We start from the raw sequence: 19578 nt of genomic DNA on the forward strand, positions 1-19578 counted from the left end.
TTATATAAAATACATATATAAATACTATACATTTATAATGTTAAAAAATTATAAAATATAAATAAAAACGTATAATATAAATGGGTCTTTATAGTTTATAGATACTATATTTACATCTTTAATATTTAAAAAATTTATAGAATAAATAATATAAATGTATATAATAATATATAATAATAATAATAATATGTCTTTTTACTAATATTTTTCTATATTTTTGTATAAATTAATTTTCAATATATTTATATTATATTCTTTTTACTATATTCTATTTAATAATATAAATGTGTATATAAATGTGTATATAATATATAATAAATATAATATTATCTAAATTTTATTTTTCTTTTAAGTTGAAAGCAACTCTTTCTACACACATTTAGAGTACATTAAACTATGGCTGTCAATAGAAAGCAGAATATCAAATTTAGTCAATTGTAATGATTTTTTATTTTATTTTATTTTATTTTTCCCTGAACATTTGGCATAGAGGAAGGCATTGGGTTTTATTTGCACTGTTTATAATACAAGCCCTTAAAATGGTAAAATCACTATCACTAAAATCCCGTTTATTGTAATATTCAAAGTTAAGGCAGTGGTTTTCTGTAAAGCGTGACTCCAGGCTGACCTGTGGTTAGGGCATTGGCTTTCTGTTCTTTGAGTTTTGTTAAGAGCGGCGTCATCTGCCTGCGCTTCAGCTCTGCGATCAGATCCACCTGAGGGACGCGTGGCATCGATGGCATCTGAACACATCAACAAACCCGTGAGTCCTTGATATTTCACTTCCTGTTCTCCATTATTTCTGTCTCTGTCTATCACACATTACTTTGTTACTCACTGCTGTGCTCATGGGAGGGTCAGAGGTGGGCAAATCTGTGCCAAAATCAGTCTCCGAGATTTTCTTCTTGCGCTGTTCATTCTCCTGTTCGGCCAGCTACAGAGAAAGAGAGATTCATTTTATTTTTTAGATGTTCTTTATTGTGTTAAAATCTTTTGTACAAAGCAGCATGCCAAGTTGCATACTATCTATACTAGATGAGGAGAATAGGACTGGTGTTAAACAGTGTGATAGAGATGTCTGAGTGGGATCTTTATGGGGATTCTTGAAGTAACCTTTGTTGAAGTAACCTCTTTCAATAATTTTTATATTATTTATATATATTTATAGTATTTATTAATATTTTGAATTAGCTTTTATTTGATTTTTTTTTTTTTCATTTTAATTTTAAATTTTTAAAGTTGTCTCTTTGCCTGTTTTTGTCTATTTTTTAAAATAATTTATTTATAATTTATATATATATATAATATAATATATATATATATATATATATATATATCTTTATAGTATATTATATTAAAAAAAACGTATGTGTTATTGGAGTTTTAGTAATTTTATTACTTAAACTTATTTATTTTAGTTAGTTTCCAAAGCAGCATTTGTAATTTTTTCATTTTAAGTTTGTTTTTCATCTAATATTTAGATTTTACTTGGAAGTTTGTTTTTGTCATTTTTTATTATTTTTTTTTTTTTTTTATTTTTTTTTTAAAATATATATAATTTGTATTATTTTACTTTATTTATTTCAGTTAGTTGCCAAGGCAACATTTCTAATTTTCAGGTTTTTTTTAATTAATATTTATAATTTATTTTATTTCAGCTTTATTGTGATTACTGAAAACAATTTTTTAATAGTTTTTGTTTTGGTTTTCAATAACAATCCTAGCTAACATTGGGCTAAATATATACAGTTTATTAATTATTAAGACTATTAATTTGTATATGGTCAAAATTAGTACTTTTAAACCAAAACCAGTACAATTAAAATAATATTCGATCTGAATGCACTACATGGTTTCATACGGAGGTTTTGAAACAGACATAATGAATTTATCAGAAAATTTCACTATTTCATTTCGGGTTATGCACTGTAAAAAAATATTTTTTAAGTTGTAAAAACACGAACATTATTGAAGTGTATTTTATAATGCCATTTCCACTTAAAAATGTAATTCAATGTGTTACTTGTTATTTCTTTGTAATTATTTGTGAAATTGTCTAGCAATTTTCCATTATGCAATACCAGTATGATATATAATGATGTGATATGAACACTAGGTAATAATTTCATCACCTTATATGCTTTGATAAACCTGGCAAAAACCGGGAAGAACACAGAAGGAGGTGTGGATTTGGGATTCTCTCCAAAATACTCCACCACTGAGTGATAGACCTCCTGCAGAGACACACAGACGATCCAGTCATGCAGAAGCTATTATTCACTGCTGTTCAGAAAGGATTTCACACAGAACTAAACTCATCTCCACCTCTGCAGTTTTGCTGTCTTTGACCACAGAGTCCAGCAGACTGCCGTTATTGGACATGAAGTTTGTGAGGACAGCGCTGTCCTTCTGCTGGAGAAACTCCTTACGCACCACCTCCATTCCCTTCTCCAGAGATCGAACATCTGCAAGGATGCTGTCCAGAGAGACTGAGAGAAACACACATCAACATACTGGTCAGTGTATGAATAGATAGCTTTCATTCAGCAGAGAGATTTGAACTTAAAACCTTTAGGTTACAAGTCTGGATTTATTTTAGCTTCAAAGTTGGTTTTAATTGCCTTTGTTATAGATTTTGATAATTGCAAATATTCATTTATAGATTATATGTTGTACTTACTTTATCGTAGTAGGACAAAAATAAAATGTGTGGTCTATGTAAAAGTTTTGTGTTCAAAGAAGCATCTAAATTCCCCTTTGAGTTTGAGGATTATATTTTCATATAATTTTTACTTTTTAAAAATCTATTATATTAAAATGTTTATATTTATATTATTAAAAATATTTATATTAAATTATTTTATAAATAATTAAAAACACATTAATTAAACATATTTAATTAAAAATATTTTATATTAAAACTTTTTATCTTAAAAAGTAAATATATTTAATTACAAATATTTTATATTAAAACTTAGCAGTAAAATGTTTTTGCAACTCTGTTTTCAGGTGCGCCAATTTCATGCATTTCTATGAGCCCAGCTACAAACTTTTATTTTTTAAATAAGTTTTATTTAATATTTTAGTTTAAGATATTTTATAAATAATGAAAAATATACACACTTAGAGCTGTAGTGGTGAGTAGATATGAGTTCATGTGCAACCCTCACCCAGTGCAGCTTTATCCAGACAGTGTAGTTCAGTGTGAAAGTTCTGTAGTTGAGGATATTTTTCTTGTATGATGCTGACGATGAAATGCAAGAGTGTCAGTTTTCGATCTGTGGATTTCATGTCCAGAAGCTAAGAGCGAAAATGTGAGGGATGCGTGATAAATCAACAAAACGTTTATCATGAACTGATCAAATACAAACCTTTAGTGCAATGTAAGTCATAAAAGTGTCTGCCAAATGCATAAATGTAAATATTTCATAGTTGACTTCAAATATGCTATTCAATTAAACTGAATAAGCTTACATGACATACATGTACGAAAAATACAATTAAACAATAGGAAATAAGGCATGCATTTATTTTACCTTCACTCTAAAAATGATTTTTCTAAGTTCTAAAAAAATTATTGGACTTTGTTTTACAAGAAAATAGGCTATTTCTGTTTTTTCTGCTTCAAAATATCACAATGTGTTACTTGCAGTTCCTTTGTTATTATCTGTAAAATTTAGGGTTTTCTGAGTGAAAAAGGCTTCAAAGTAAATCCTATCAGATTTTTTTTTTTCAGTTTATTTATCTATTGAAAAGATAGATATTGGAAGGGACACTGATCAACTAAAACTGTAAATATGCTTTATATGCCAAAATCTCATTTTTGTAAAGATGTTTTGTCTCACCAGGTCCAGACTTTGGAGTCGAAATCCATATGCTGATCCTCTCTTCCCACTGTTCATGTAATTCCCAAACGCAAGAATGATCTAGAAAAAGAAAAAAGATCAGCTTTCACTGCAGAAATTATTTTATGCAGATGAAAATTGATTCTCTTTACCTCTAGAATCTTCTTGAGTTTGCTGGAGGATTTGATTGACATGGACCCAGCGATGATGGCATTTAATTGCTGCAAAATAAGACCAAGATTTTTTTTTCATCAGATTTTAATTTTATGTTCAATTCAAGTATATGCATCCTCCTAACATATATACTGACAGGCCTTAGTAGCTGGATGCTCTCGCTGAAGTTGCCCATGAATGTCAGCGTGCTGATTCTCTGTGGCAGATGCTGGATTTTGCTGAAGGCCACCATGAATCGGTCCTCCTCCGACAGCTCCAGAAGGGCACGTCCTTCACGCTCATATTTCTCAATCAACCTCAGCTCATAATCAGATGGGATGAAGCGCTCCAGCAGCTCCAGAAAATCTGACTTTAGCAAATCAAGATTATACCTGTACAAAGAGAGTATCAGGATTAGTTTTATACACACAAATTTTTGGTTTGCAACAAAATGTGGCTGTTGGACGCACGTTTGGATCGCAGTGCAGATCTGCGCGGTGCTCATGCCTCCTTTGCGCAGGGTGATGGCGAGGTTTTTGGCCCTGTTGGGCTCCAGTAGGGTGATTTTACTGGATGTTTTATGAGCCACTTTCACTTTCAGAGTGCCGACATTAACAGGAGCAGACTGAGCTTTAGTTTTAAACAACTCCTCAAAGACGTCCATATTTAACTCCTTCAGACAGAGCAAAGACAAGGAGGTGAGTGACATTGGCTTTAGTCCTTAAACGTTAAATGTTGAGCTAATTCTAACAGCTTAAGACTATTTCTAAAACATGCAAGTACCTATAATAGCATGTATAAATATTAAAAACGAGATTTATATTTCTTTTTTAAAATATTGTATATATAAATATTTTATAAATTATTGACAATATATATTTCAAGAAGAAAATGGCAAAAATGCATGGATATTAAAAACAAAATTCTATTTTATTTTCTAAAAATATTTTATATAATCAAGAAGGAAAACGCAGCAAGCAGGAAATGTTTTAATGTAGTATTTTCATGTTTCATGCATTTCCAAAAACTACCCCTTAAAATGTTAGCATTTTTTTTTAATAAAATGTATAAATATTAAAACAGGTCCATTTTGTAAAAGAAGAAATCATGATTTATTTTAATATTTTATAAATATGAAAAACTTATAATATTAATAAATATTATTAAATAATAAAAAAAGGAATTATTGAATATTTTACGTTTGAATATTTTAGAAATAATAAAAAATATATTATTTCAAAAAAAAAAAAAAAAAAAACGTCCAGCAGCAAATGTTTCTAACAGCTCTTTCTGGTGGCACTGGTTCATGCAATATTGTAAGCACGTTCGAAATACATAAAATAAATATATATATATATATATAGTATATATATATATATATATATATATATATATATATATTAATTATATATATATATATATATATTATATATATGCAGCATATGTTAATAACTGCCATTACTTTTCAGGTGCCTCAGTTTCATACATTTCAGTTAGTTGAAACACAGACAGAACTGACCCCAAGCACACTTTCATCATCCAGCTCTGTGAAGACAGTGCCGGCCACCTGTTCCTCCATGAGAGCCTGCCAGTTAAGCAGTGGCATACGATACTTAGTCTTGATTGGCTTCTTACCTTTCACAAAACCTTACACACATACACACAAAACACACACACACACACACACACACACACACACACACACACACACACACACACACACACACAGGGAAGGAACACAAGCAAATCTTTCAGTGTAATGTTTACAGCTTCACTGCTTCACTTTTAATTCAAAATCATCCCAACATCTCATAGTTTTGTTGTTCTGTACATGACTGTCATCATTTCCCTCACCTGTCTTTTTTAAGTGGCCGTCCTCCCAGGTAGAGGGGACGAAGAGGGCGGAGCTACACTCATAGGGGGCAGAGGAGGAGGTGGTGGAGGGGCGGGGGCAGGAGGAGGGGGCGGAGACTGTGTCACAGGTGAGGCCTTTATTTCCGTTATACTCTTATCTTGGGGTTAAAAGAAAAGATAATTAATAATGTTTTTTTTCCATTAACAGAGAGACAATATTCATAGAAATACAATCATCTTAGCATATATTACATTGCTAGAAGTTTTCAAAATAAATAAGATTTGATAGTAATCTTTAAAATTATACAGAGAAGTGGTTGTTCAATTGCTTTGATTTAGGACCCAGATTATATTATATTATATTATATTATTTTGATAGTTATTTATATTTATATATTATATTATGTTAGGTTGTTATGTTATGTTATGTTGTTAGTATATTATATTATATTATATATATTATATTATATATATTTATATTATATTATATTATAACTTTATGAATTTAGTTTAGAAATTCATTGATTAGGTTAACTTTTTTGTCTGTGTTACAAATATTTTAATATATCTGAGATACTAGTTTTGTTAATATTTTGAATTAGTTTTTATTTTTACATTTGATGTTTAAATTTTAATTTTAGTTTAAAAATGAAGTTTTTAGTTAGCTTTTGTAATTTATTTTGTTTTTTGTCATGTTTATTGGCAGTTTTTTTAATTCTATATATATATATATTTTTTTATTTCAGTTTAAGTTTCAGTTATTTTAGTACATCAAGTTAAACTAAATGAAAATCAGAAATGTTGAAGCTGAAATAAAATAAGTTTATATTTTATTCCAGTTCATTTACATGACAAACTTTTAAAATTATTTATTTATTATTATTATTTATATTATTTATAAAATATTTTATTTTAGTTTTAGTTAGCAATAATAATCCTGTTTGGAAAGAAACAAATGTGAAAACAAACAGATTACACTCTGAAAATTGTACAAAATTATATAGAAAAATTATAAAAATAAAAAAGTATAATTACAGTTATTTAGAGATGGTATAGAAGTGGATATAAGTGATGATATAATTATAACACTGGCTGTAAGTACTGTATATTTGGATCTTCACCTGTTGTGTCTGCGGCTGGTATAATGTGTAAATCCAGAGAACCGGATTCAGATCTCTCCATGCGGATCAGACCTCGATCCACCAGAACCTGAACCATCTTCTCCAGCTCGGTCAGAGCTTTAGCAGAGTGCTGTCTCTCTCTCTCACGCTCCTGCTCCTTCTCAATTTGTTTCTCTCTCTCTTTCTCCTTCTGCTGCAGCTGAGCGAGCTGAGCCTGTGTCTCCTTCACACTGTCCTGAAAACACACATGAAAGCTTCACAGCCTGGAAACAGGAGTAAAAGTAAGTGTGTGTGTGTGTGTGTGTGTGTGTGTGTGTGTGTTTTAGCAAATTGTGCTACCTTCAGAAGTTCCACCTCTTTCCTACTCTGTGTGAGCTGTTTCTCGAGTTCAGATGTCTTCTCCACAGCTTCACTCTCACATTGCTGCAGTCTAGTGTTTAACTGATATACACAACATACTGAGTACTTAAATATGATTTGGTGTGTGTGTATTTCTGAAATATAAATATGATGTGTGACTACATCAGTGCTAGTTGTATTCTAGCATTTTATACATACATATATACATACATGCCAAAGAATAGAAATCTCTAAAATTTGAGACTGCAAAACAACTCTGGATAAATATAATGGAATAAATAATAAAATGCATTTATTTCATTCAATGCTTTATTATTATTTCTTTATTATATATAACGTATGTTGTTTTATTTTTGTAGTCAAAAATGCTCATATATATGTACATGAAAACATTTATATCAGAACTATATAAGAACAGACTTATATCATTATAGGCTCAAGTAATTGTGTGTGTGTGTGTTTTGGGTGTGTGTACCTGTGTGTTTTGTTCTTGCAGCTCCTCTAGATGTTCTATTATTGTATTTTTGGCCTCGGCATCCTCTAACATCGCTCCAACATCAAACACATTATCCAGATACGCTTGAATCTGCACCTGTAGCCTCTCACTCTCAGTGTCATTTAACTTCTACACACAAACACACACACACAAAACAATTCAGACACATTCTGAAATATTTTACAATTTAAAAATGTTTTCTATTTCAGTATATTTTAAAATGTCATTTATTCCTGTGATGCAAAGCTGAATTTTCAGCATCATTCCTCCAGAGCAGCATTAATTTGAAATCTTTTGTAAAGTTACTGACACTTTTGATCCGTTCACTGCAGCCTTGATGAATAAGGATCAATGTCTTTCTTTCTTTCAAAAGAAGTCATAGTCATGCCAAACTTTTAAACAGTAGCGAATGTAAGTCACTCACCTCCAGATAGCTGTCTAGTCCCAGTTGTGTAAACTCATACTGTAAATATACTCTGAAGTTCATGTTCTCCACTGAGTGCACTATAATGTTAATAAACTGCATACAAGCCACCTAGAGGTGAAAAAGGGAAAATATGTTGATCAGTTTTCCTCAAGCTGATGATCCCGCATTAAATGGTCAACAACAACAGGATAAATCTTAATGTAAGCCCAGAAATCCAATGCATTCTGTATGTTGTGTATGCATGTGATGTTAATATGGTGAATTTGTAATACATATAGAAAAATGATTATAAATACATATACACTTTCTGCCTGTCCTAAAGTGTAAAAGTTATCAAAATGACTGATAAAGTCAATGTACCAAATGGATCATAAATATAGATGTTTGTCATGCTCCTGCGTCCTTTTTGTTGAGCTAAATGCCCTACAATTAGTGTAAGTATCTAATAAAACATGACAATTAATACATAAAGGTTGTCAAATGAAGCATTCTGTGTGTCCTCACCATGAAATCAATGTTGTTGTCTTCATTTGTGAAATATTCCATGAGTTTCTCGATCTGTCTTTTCTCTTCACACACCTGCATGAACATACAGACACATTCACAGGCTTCTTCAGAGGGAACTGTTTACTGTCCAGAGTTCCATGAGTTTACTGTACAATGCCTTGTTTTTATTTTTGTGTTTGAGAGCATTTTACAAGACCTTTCAGTGATATTTGATGTCACAGGATCATTTATTATCTGAAAATATGTAATTGGCTTAATATTCCATCCAAAACCTGTATCTCTTATTAGAGTTCTCGCTACAGGAAGTTTGTGTTACATTTTTATGCAAAGTATGTGCATTCGCAGAAACAATGAGGGACATATGGATGGGAAACCCCTAAGGAGATATAATGTATATTTGTTTCAGTTTTAGCAGTTTGCATATCCCTTTCTGCTGTCACAGATATGCATCTGAATCATCACCCACACAAATGTTTTTGTGACAAAAAACACACAGACTTTCAAAATGACGTCCATGTGAATGTGTGAGATTGCAAGCTAATCATGTGTCCTTTGTATGGTGTCTTTTATAAAGGAATGATCTTGTTTTGTCATTCTATCTCTCTCTCGTGGAACGGCTGATATCACGTATGAGCTTCAGGTTACTTGAGTTTAACAGCAATCAGACACTTGTATCTCAATCTCATCACGTGTCTGTGTTTCATTCAGCGTCTGAGAAGAATAACTAATGGTTTGGGTCTTTGAACCCTGCGGTCTTTGACATTATGAGTTGCGGTGCAGTCGTGGACGTGAACTTGTAACCCAAAGGTTGGTGGTTTTCGAATCTCGGTACTGGCAGGGGATTGTAGGTGGAGTGAGGGTGAACGTTCAGTGCTCTCTCTCACCCTTAATACTGCTTTATATGCCAAAATCTCATTTTGTAAAGATGTTTTTTGTCTCACCAGGTCCAGACTTTGGAGTCGAAATCCATATGCTGATCCTCTCTTCTCACTGTTCATGTAATTCCCAAATGCAAGAATGATCTAGAAAAAGGGAAAGATCAGCTTTCACTGCATAAATTATTCTATGCACATGAAAATTGATTCTCTTTACCTCTAGAATCTTCTTGAGTTTGCTGGAGGATTTGATTGACATGGACCCAGCGATGATTGGCATTTAATTGCTGCAAAATAAGACCAAGATTTTTTTTTTCATCAGATTTTAATTTTATGTTCAATTCAAGTATATGCATCCTCCTAACATATATACTGACAGGCCTTAGTAGCTGGATGCTCTCGCTGAAGTTGCCCATGAATGTCAGCGTGCTGATTCTCTGTGGCAGACGCTGGATTTTGCTGAAGGCCACCATGAATCGGTCCTCCTCCGACAGCTCCAGAAGGGCACGTCCTTCACGCTCATAATTCTCAATCAACCTCAGCTCATAATCAGATGGGATGAAGCGCTCCAGCAGCTCCAGAAAATCTGACTTTAGCAAATCAAGATTATACCTGTACAAAGAGAGTATCAGGATTAGTTTTATACACACAAATTTTGGTTGCAACAAAATGTGGCTGTTGGACGCACGTTTGGATCGCAGTGCAGATCTGCGCGGTGCTCATGCCTCCTTTGCGCAGGGTGATGGCGAGGTTTTTGGGCCCTGTTGGGCTCCAGTAGGGTGATTTTACTGGATGTTTTATGAGCCACTTTCACTTTCAGAGTGCCGACATTAACAGGAGCAGACGAGCTTTAGTGTTTTAAACAACTCGCTCAAAGACGTCCATATTTAACTCCTTCAGGACAGACGCAAAGACCAGGAGGTTGAGTGACATTGGCTTTAGTCCTGTTTTAAACGTTAAATGTTGAGCTAATTCTAACAGCTTTAAGAACTATGTCTAAAACATGCAAGTACCTATAATAGCATGTATAAATATTAAAAACGAGATTTATATTTCTTTTTTAAAATATTGTATATATAAATATTTTATAAATTATTGAAAATATATTATTTCAAGAAGAAAATGGCAAAAATGCATGGATATTAAAAACAAAATTCTATTTTATTTTCTAAAAATATTTTATATAATCAAGAAGGAAAACGCAGCAAGCAGGAAATGTTTTAATGTAGTATTTTCATGTTTCATGCATTTCCCAAAACTACCCCTTAAAATGTTAGCATTTTTTTTTTTAATCAAATGTATAAATATTAAAACAGGTCCAGTTTATCACAGGTTATATCAAAAAAATTCTAATTTATTTAATATTTATAAATATGAAAAACTTATACTAGTTAATAAATATTATTAATAATAAAAAAAGGAATTATTGAATATTTTACGTTTGAATAATTTTAGAAATAATAAAAAATATATTTCAAGAAAAAAAAAAAAAAAAAAACGTCCAGCAGCAAATGTTTCTAACAGCTTTTCTGGTGGCACTGGTTCATGCAATATTGTAAAGCACGTTCGAAATACATAAAATATATATATAATATATATATATATATATATATATATATATATATATATATATATATATATATATATATATATATATATTATTATATATATGCAGCATATGTTAATAAATGCCATTACTTTTCAGGTGCCTCAGTTTCATACATTTCAGTTTAGTTGAAACACAGACAGAACTGACCCCAAGCACACTGTCATCATCCAGCTCTGTGAAGACAGTCCCGCCACCTGTTCCTGCCATGAGAGCCTGCCAGTTAAGCAGTGGCATACGATACTTAGTCTTGATTGGCTTCTTACCTTTCACACCTTACACACATACACACACACACACACACACACACACACACACACACACACACACACACACACACACACACACACACACACACACAGGGAAGGAACACAAGCAAATATTTCAGTGTAATGTTTACAGTTTCACTTTTAATTCAAAATCATCCCAACATCTCATAGTTTTGTTGTTCTGTACATGACTGTCATCATTTCCCTCACCTGTCTTTTCAGTGGCCGTCCTCCCAGGTAGAGACAAAGAGGGCGGAGCTACACTCATGGGGGGAGAGGAGGAGGTGGTGGAGGGGCGGGGGCAGGAGGAGGGGGCGGAGACTGTGTCACAGGTGAGGCCTTTATTTCCGTTATACTCTTATCTTGGGGTTAAAAGAAAAGATAATTAATAATGTTTTTTTCCATTAACAGAGAGACAATATTCAATAGAAATACAATCATCTTAGCATATATTACATTGCTAGAAGTTTTCAAAATAAATAAGATTTGATAGTAATCTTTAAAATTATAAAGAGAAGTGGTTGTTCACTTGCTTTGATTTAGGACCCAGATTATATTATATTATATTATATTATATTATATTATATTATATTATATTATAAGATTTGATAGTGTTATGTTATGTTATGTTATGTTATGTTATGTATATTATATTATATTATATTATATTATATTATATTATATTATATTATATTATAACTTTATGAATTTAGTTTAGAAATTCATTGATTAGGTTAACTTTTTTGTCTGTGTTACCAAATATTTTAATATATCTGAGATACTAGTTTTTGTTAATATTTTGAATTAGTTTTTATTTTTACATTTTTAATATTTTGAATAATTTTTAGTTTAAAAATGAAACGTTTTTAGTTAGCTTTTGTAATTTATTTTGTTTTTGTCATGTTTATTGGCAGGTTTTTTTAATTCTATATATATATATATATATTTTATTTCAGTTTAAGTTTCAGTTATTTTAGTACATCAAGTTAAACTAAATGAAAATCAGAAATGTTGAAGCTGAAATAAAATAAGTTTATATTTTATTCCAGTTCATTTACATGACAAACTTTTAAAATTATTTATTTATTATTATTATTTATATTATTTATAAAATATTTTATTTTAGTTTTAGTTAGCAATAATAATCCTGTTTGGAAAGAAACAAATGTGAAAACAAACAGATTTACACTCTGAAAATTGTACAAAATTATATAGAAAAATTATAAAAATAAAAAAGTATAATTACAGTTATTTAGAGATGGTATAGAAATGGATATAAGTGATGATATAATTATAACACTGGCTGTAAGTACTGTATATTTGGATCTTCACCTGTTGTGTCTGCGGCTGGTATAATGTGTAAATCCAGAGAACCGGATTCAGATTTCTCAATGCGGATCAGACCTCGATCCACCAGAACCTGAACCATCTTCTCCAGCTCGGTCAGAGCTTTAGCAGAGTGCTGTCTCTCTCTCTCACGCTCCTGCTCCTTCTCAATTTGTTTCTCTCTCTCTTTTCAAAAATTCTTCTGCTGCAGCGAGCGAGCTGAGCCTGTGTCTCCTTCACACTGTCCTGAAAACACACATCGAAAGCTTCACAGCCTGGACAAACAGGAGTAAAAAAGTAAGTGGGTGTGTGTGTGTGTGGTGTGTGTGTGTGTTTTAGCAAATTGTGCTACCTTCAGAAGTTCCACCTCTTTCCTACTCTGTGTGAGCTGTTTCTCGAGTTCAGATGTCTTCTCCACAGCTTCACTCTCACATTGCTGAAGTCTAGTGTGTTTAACTGATATACACAACATACTGAGTACTTAAATATGATTTGGTGTGTGTGTATTTCTGAAATATAAATATGATGTGTGACTACATCAGTGCTAGTTGTATTCTAGCATTTATACATACATATATACATACATGCCAAAGAATAGAAATCTCTAAAATTTTGAGACTGCAAAACACTCTGGATAAATATAATGGAATAAATAATAAAATGCATTTATTTCATTCAATGCTTTATTATTATTTCTTTATTATATATAACGTATGTTGTTTTATTTTTGTAGTCAAAAATGCTCATATATATGTACATGAAAACATTTATATCAGAACTATATAAGAACAGACTTATATCATTATAGCTCAAGTAATTGTGTGTGTGTGTGTGTTTGGGTGTGTGTACCTGTGTGTTTTTGTTCTTGCAGCTCCTCTAGATGTTCTATTATTGTATTTTGGCCTCGGACATCCCTCTAACATCGCTCCAACATCAAACACATTATCCAGATACGCTTGAATCTGCACCTGTAGCCTCTCACTCTCAGTGTCATTTAACTTCTACACACAAACACACACACACAAAACAATTCAGACACATTCTGAAATATTTTTACAATTTAAAATGTTTTCTATTTCAGTATATTTTAAAATGTCATTTATTCCTGTGATGCAAAGCTGAATTTTCAGCATCATTCCTCCAGAGCAGCATTAATTTGAAATCTTTTGTAAAGTTACTGACACTTTTGATCCGTTCACTGCAGCCTTGATGAATAAGGATCAATGTCTTTCTTTCTTTCAAAAGAAGTCATAGTCATGCCAAACTTTTAAACAGTAGCGAATGTAAGTCACTCACCTCCAGATAGCTGTCTAGTCCCAGTTGTGTAAACTCATACTGTAAATATACTCTGAAGTTCATGTTCTCCACTGAGTGCTATATTGTTTTTATATTGTATACAAGCCACCTAGAGGTGAAAAAGGGAAAATATGTTGATCAGTTTTCCTCAAGCTGATGATCCCGCATTAAATGGTCAACAACAACAGGATAAATCTTAATGTAAGCCCAGAAATCCAATGCATTCTGTATGTTGTGTATGCATGTGATGTTAATATGGTGAATTTGTAATACACATAGAAAAATGATTATAAATACATATACACTTTCTGCCTGTCCTAAAGTGTAAAAGTTATCAAGAATGACTGATAAAGTCAATGTACAAATGGATCATAAATATAGATGTTTGTCATGCTCCTGCGTCCTTTTTGTTGAGCTAAATGCCCTACAATTAGTGTAAGTATCTAATAAAACATGACAATTAATACATAAAGGTTGTCAAATGAAGCATTCTGTGTGTCCTCACCATGAAATCAATGTTGTTGTCTTCATTTGTGAAATATTCCATGAGTTTCTCGAATCTGTCTTTCTCTTCACACACCTGCATGAACATACAGACACATTCACAGGCTTCTCAGAGGGAACTGTTTACTGTCCATGAGTTTACTGTACAATGCCTTGGATTAAATTGTCTGTTAGCAAGTAAGAACATTTTACAAGACCTTTCAGTGATATTTGATGTCACAGGATCATTTATCATCTGAAAATATGTAATTGGCTTAATATTCCATCCATTATCTGTATCTAATTATTAGTTCTTGCTACAGGAAGGGCGTGTTACATTTTTATGCAAAGTATGTGCATTCGCAGAAACAATGAGGACATATGGATGGGAAACCCCTAAGGAGATATAATGTATATTTGTTTCAGTTTTAGCAGTTTGCATATCCCTTTCTGCTGTCACAGATATGCATCTGAATCATCACCCCACACAAATGTTTTTGTGACAAAAAACACACAGACTTTCAAAATGACGTCCATGTGAATGTGTGAGATTGCAAGCTAATCATGTGTCCTTTGTATGTGTCTTTATAAAGGGAATGATCTTGTTTTGTCATGTCTATCTCTCTCGTGGAACGGCTGATATCACAGTATGAGCTTCAGGTTACTTGAGTTTAACAGCAGAACAGACACTTGTATCTCAATCTCATCACGTGTCTGTGTTCATTCAGCGTCTGAGAGAATAACTAATGGTTTGGGTCTTTGAACCTGGGTCTTTGAATTATGAGTTGCGGTGCAGTCGTGGACGTGAACTTGTAACCCAAAGGTTGTGGGTTCGAATCTCGGTACTGGCAGGGATTGTAGGTGGAGTGAGTGAACGTTCAGTGCTCTCTCTCACCTTTAATACCACGACTGAGGTGAGAACCTTGAGCACCGAACCCCCAACTGCTCCCCACTGCTCCGGGTGTGTGTGTGTGTGTGCGCGCACTTGAATGGGTTAAATGCAGAGCACAAATTCCTAGTATGGGTCACCATACTGGGCTACACGTTATGTCATACTGTATACAGTATGTGGTCCTAAAAAGTATTCAGACAGTTAAGCCACACTTGAAAATGTATGCACGTATAAAGTTTTTTTTTATAAAGAATTTAATTTAATTACATTATCCCTTGGTCTATTATATTTAATTATATTTTATTAAAACAAACTTTCTTTTTATTATTTTATAATACATATTTAATATTTTTTTTATTATATTTATTATCATATGTTTCTGTATTTTTATTATATTTGATCATATTTTATTTAAACAACCTTTTTAATTTTTATTATTTTATAATACATATTTATTGAATCAAAATATTATTTTTTTTATTATTTTTTTTAATTATGATATCATTTTAACCAACTTTTTTCTTTCTGTTATTTTTATAACACATTTAAAATCATAAAATTGTTTCCTTTTCTTTTTCTTTTTTATTATTATTTTTGATTATATTCTGTTTTTTTTTATCATTTTTATAATAAATATTTTGTATTATACTATTTTATTATATTATGTTTGGGTATATTTTATAATATTTTATTAAGACAAACGTTTTAGTGTTTTTATAAAACATTTAATATCATAATATTTTTGTCTTTTTATTCTTTTTATAGTTGTTTTGATTATGTTATGTTAATTTACAGTTGTTGAATTGTGCACAATAAGAAGATGAAGGTGGTGATGATGGTGTGATGAACAGACTGGCTAGTATTTTCTTACCTCTTTGAAATTATTAAAGGCTGCAATAATCATTTTATGACCTCCTTGAACCAAACACACTGCAGCAAGGAGCTCCAGAACCAGAGCTTTAGTCCTAAACACAGACACACAGGTATGTATGTACAATAGTGTAGAAACAAAAGATTCAAAACACACACACACACACACACACACACACACACACACACACACACATACGTAATGTCCTCTCACCTGGCACTCTTGTTGTTGAGACTCAGGGTGATTTCATTGACACAGCTGGGATGAGCCATTACCTGATTAAACCCTAACTAACACACACACACAAACACACACACACACACACACACACACACACACACACGCATTAGTCAAGAGATGAGATGAGACGAGACGAGAGTGAGATGAGAAGTACCTGGTAGTTCATTATGGCGCGGAGGCACATAATGCAGAGGTGCAGGTGGTTCTTCTGGCTGAGCAGACGCGAGTATCTCAGAGCTTTCCTGAGCAAAAGAAGTCATGTTAAATATTTATATTAAATATTATAATATTTTTTAAAATTAAATGTATTATTTACATGTTATTTACATTTACATGTACATTAAATTCTTAAATCTTCATGAGGAAATAAATGATTTAGTTTAAATGTTTTATAGTGAATGTTTTTAATTAAAAACAGAACTATGTTTTTGTGTAATTTTGTGAAATCTCAAAATCATTCATAGTAAAAGTAAAAATACTGTATGTGACACAGATGCACACAAACAAACTCTCTGTAACAGGAATCCAGTTGATCCTGATAGATGCGTTTGGATGGGTGTGTGTGTGTTTGATCACTTGTTTTTGATCTTAAAAAAAATACATTGCAGACATACTTGATGACACTCATGATAGTACAGTCATAGAGTTTAGCACGTGTGCATGCTGATCTCATGTTGAGCGAATTCATCAGTAACTTCTATACTAAAATAGATTCTAAGTTAACAAAAAATGCAGGAACTGAAACCACACATGTGAAAAGAACTCATGTTAAATTTTATAAATAACTAATACATGAAATAAAAAGTAATGTTATTTAGTGCTCTGAAGCTTTTCTTTTTCAGAACAAAGAACTTCACAACCATGACATGCAGATCTAAAAATCGCTTAAATAAGAAACAAGATGTATTATTCATCATGTCAGAGCGGTTTAATATACATGACTGACCTTGAGGTGAAAGTGTGTCCTAAGCGTGGGGAACTGTGGGTAGGGGAGTTTGACGCACTGTTGGTCAAATCTTCCACAGATTTCTCATCAAAGCTTCCATTATCAGAGCTATCCATTTCATATCTGTAAACCACATTAAGTGCCTGTCTTATGATTGCATGTTAATTAAACAGCACAACTGTTTTCAACACTTAAAATAATAAGACATGTTTCTTGAGCAACAAATCAGCATATTAGAATGATTTCTGAAGGATCATGTGACACTGAAGACTGGAGTAATGATGCTGAAAATTCTGCTTTGATCACAGGAATAAATGACATTTTAAAATATATTCAAATAGACAACAGATATTTTAAATTGTAAAAATATTTCACTATATTACTGTTTTTATTGTATTTTTGTACAGATAAATACAGGCTTTTATCTGTAGTTTGACCGCCATACAGTGTTGCTTTGTTCGGTAAAGTTTGTTTGTGGCTCAGACTAGTGAATATAATAGCAGTGTTAGCTAACTGGCATCAGAGGGCTGGTTTCAGGCATTGGATGGTCAGAGCACGTTCTCTTCCCAGACACCTTGTCACATTAAGAATTTAGGTTTCTCTATTGTGTCTTGGACAATGTGTGTGTGTGTGTACATACGTGACTGCACGTTGAGCAAAAGAGAGGTAGTCCACTAGCGTATCTAAACCTTTGTTTTCTTCATTTAGAAACTCCTCAGCCCACCTGAACAGACAGAGAGAATAATACAATGAAGAATAAAAGGAGCACAAGTAAGATAAATTATGAGTGACAGATTAATTACTGTACAATCCAGTGTCGACACCGACACACACAGCTCCAGGTTTCTCATGGAATATTTCAGAAACCTGCTTTTAAAGGAATAGTTCTCCCAAAAATGTGAATTTGCTGAAAATTTCCTCACCCTCAGCCCATGGTCCAAGATGTAGATGAGTTTTTTCTTCATGGGAACAGCTTTGGAGAAATTCACATCACTTGCTCACCGATTGATCCTCTGGAGTGAATGGGTGCCGTCAGATTGAGAGTCCAAACAGCTGATAAAAACATCACAATAATCCACACCATTCCAGTCCAGCAATTACATCTTGTGAAGCAAAAAGTTGCATGCTTGAAAGGAACAAATCCTTTTTTACTTTAAAATGTATTAGTTGTGGATTATTGTGATGTTTTTAGCATTTTTTTGTACTCTCATTCTGATGGCACCCATTCACTGCTGAAGACCTATTGGTGAGAAAGTGATGTGAAATTTCTCCAAATCTGTTTTGATGAAGAAACAAACTCATCTACATCTTGGATGACCTGAGGGTTAATAGATTTTTAGTTAATTTAAATATTTAGTTGAACTATTCCTTTAACATGTGAAACTTTAAGCTTATAAAGTGGTTGTTAGAGTATTTTTTATTTTGTTATGTTGTAATGAGGGTAGTATTATTAGTAGTTAATAATGCTGAATGTCATGTGACGGCTCTTACCCGATGTGGTTGGTGCGCAAAGAGATTTCCAGCTCTCTTAGAACTTGTGTGGATTCTTGGACTCTCCTCTTAAACTACAAATCACACACATATAATTTTATTAATTCAAATCACTCACATATTTCAGTTCGACTGATTATAACTGGACGAGTTCTATATCTCACTCTCAGGTTTAAACTCAAACACATATCTGTACCTTTCTGCCTCCTCCCTGCTCTAATACACTCTTAAGTTTCTGGATGTACGCTGATGGAGGATTCTTCACCTGAAAGCGCTCCTGAGGAGAGAAACAAGGAGTTGGTATTCACGTGTGTGCATCAAAAAGTTTAAACTATTTTTTATAACCATTTTCCACCCTCATGATCATTACTGTTACTGTACCTTTAAGACTTTGATGTGTAAATGACCCCTGCTCCCTAATCGATTGGGGAATATTTATTTATTTAATTCTTCTTTTTTTTTTTTAAGGTCATATGATAATGACGTCATATTTGTGACATCAAAACCATTATTATTTCTT

At 32.3% G+C, this 19578-nt stretch overlaps 1 protein-coding gene and 1 long non-coding RNA gene across 2 annotated transcripts in view; both read right to left on the minus strand.

Annotated features, from left to right (window-relative positions):
• The window catches only part of LOC109107665 (formin-like protein 1), a 29644-nt gene that overhangs the window by 1805 nt on the left and 8261 nt on the right, over window positions 1–19578 (minus strand). The window contains exons 3-26 of the mRNA XM_042714919.1: window positions 19255–19335; window positions 19059–19132; window positions 18208–18291; window positions 17568–17690; window positions 16776–16863; window positions 16595–16671; window positions 16382–16475; window positions 14641–14715; window positions 8254–8364; window positions 7809–7958; window positions 7313–7414; window positions 6974–7208; window positions 5871–6010; window positions 5743–5746; window positions 5518–5645; window positions 4469–4671; window positions 4156–4390; window positions 3998–4066; window positions 3846–3926; window positions 3171–3300; window positions 2326–2489; window positions 2133–2234; window positions 839–934; window positions 629–743 (exon numbers count right to left, since the gene is read on the minus strand). Of these exons, the coding sequence (XP_042570853.1) occupies window positions 629–743; window positions 839–934; window positions 2133–2234; window positions 2326–2489; window positions 3171–3300; window positions 3846–3926; window positions 3998–4066; window positions 4156–4390; window positions 4469–4671; window positions 5518–5645; window positions 5743–5746; window positions 5871–6010; window positions 6974–7208; window positions 7313–7414; window positions 7809–7958; window positions 8254–8364; window positions 14641–14715; window positions 16382–16475; window positions 16595–16671; window positions 16776–16863; window positions 17568–17690; window positions 18208–18291; window positions 19059–19132; window positions 19255–19335 (2761 nt within the window). The remainder of the gene's footprint in view (window positions 1–628; window positions 744–838; window positions 935–2132; window positions 2235–2325; window positions 2490–3170; window positions 3301–3845; window positions 3927–3997; window positions 4067–4155; window positions 4391–4468; window positions 4672–5517; window positions 5646–5742; window positions 5747–5870; window positions 6011–6973; window positions 7209–7312; window positions 7415–7808; window positions 7959–8253; window positions 8365–14640; window positions 14716–16381; window positions 16476–16594; window positions 16672–16775; window positions 16864–17567; window positions 17691–18207; window positions 18292–19058; window positions 19133–19254; window positions 19336–19578) is intronic.
• LOC122135402 lies at window positions 11388–13016 on the minus strand. The gene is made up of 3 exons (XR_006153496.1): window positions 12846–13016; window positions 11724–11875; window positions 11388–11519 (listed from the first exon to the last, which is right to left on the minus strand). It is a non-coding gene; the product is annotated as an uncharacterized LOC122135402 (long non-coding RNA).

Source organism: Cyprinus carpio, chromosome A24, assembly GCF_018340385.1.
Source record: "Cyprinus carpio isolate SPL01 chromosome A24, ASM1834038v1, whole genome shotgun sequence".
Taxonomy (NCBI): Eukaryota; Metazoa; Chordata; class Actinopteri; order Cypriniformes; family Cyprinidae; genus Cyprinus; species Cyprinus carpio.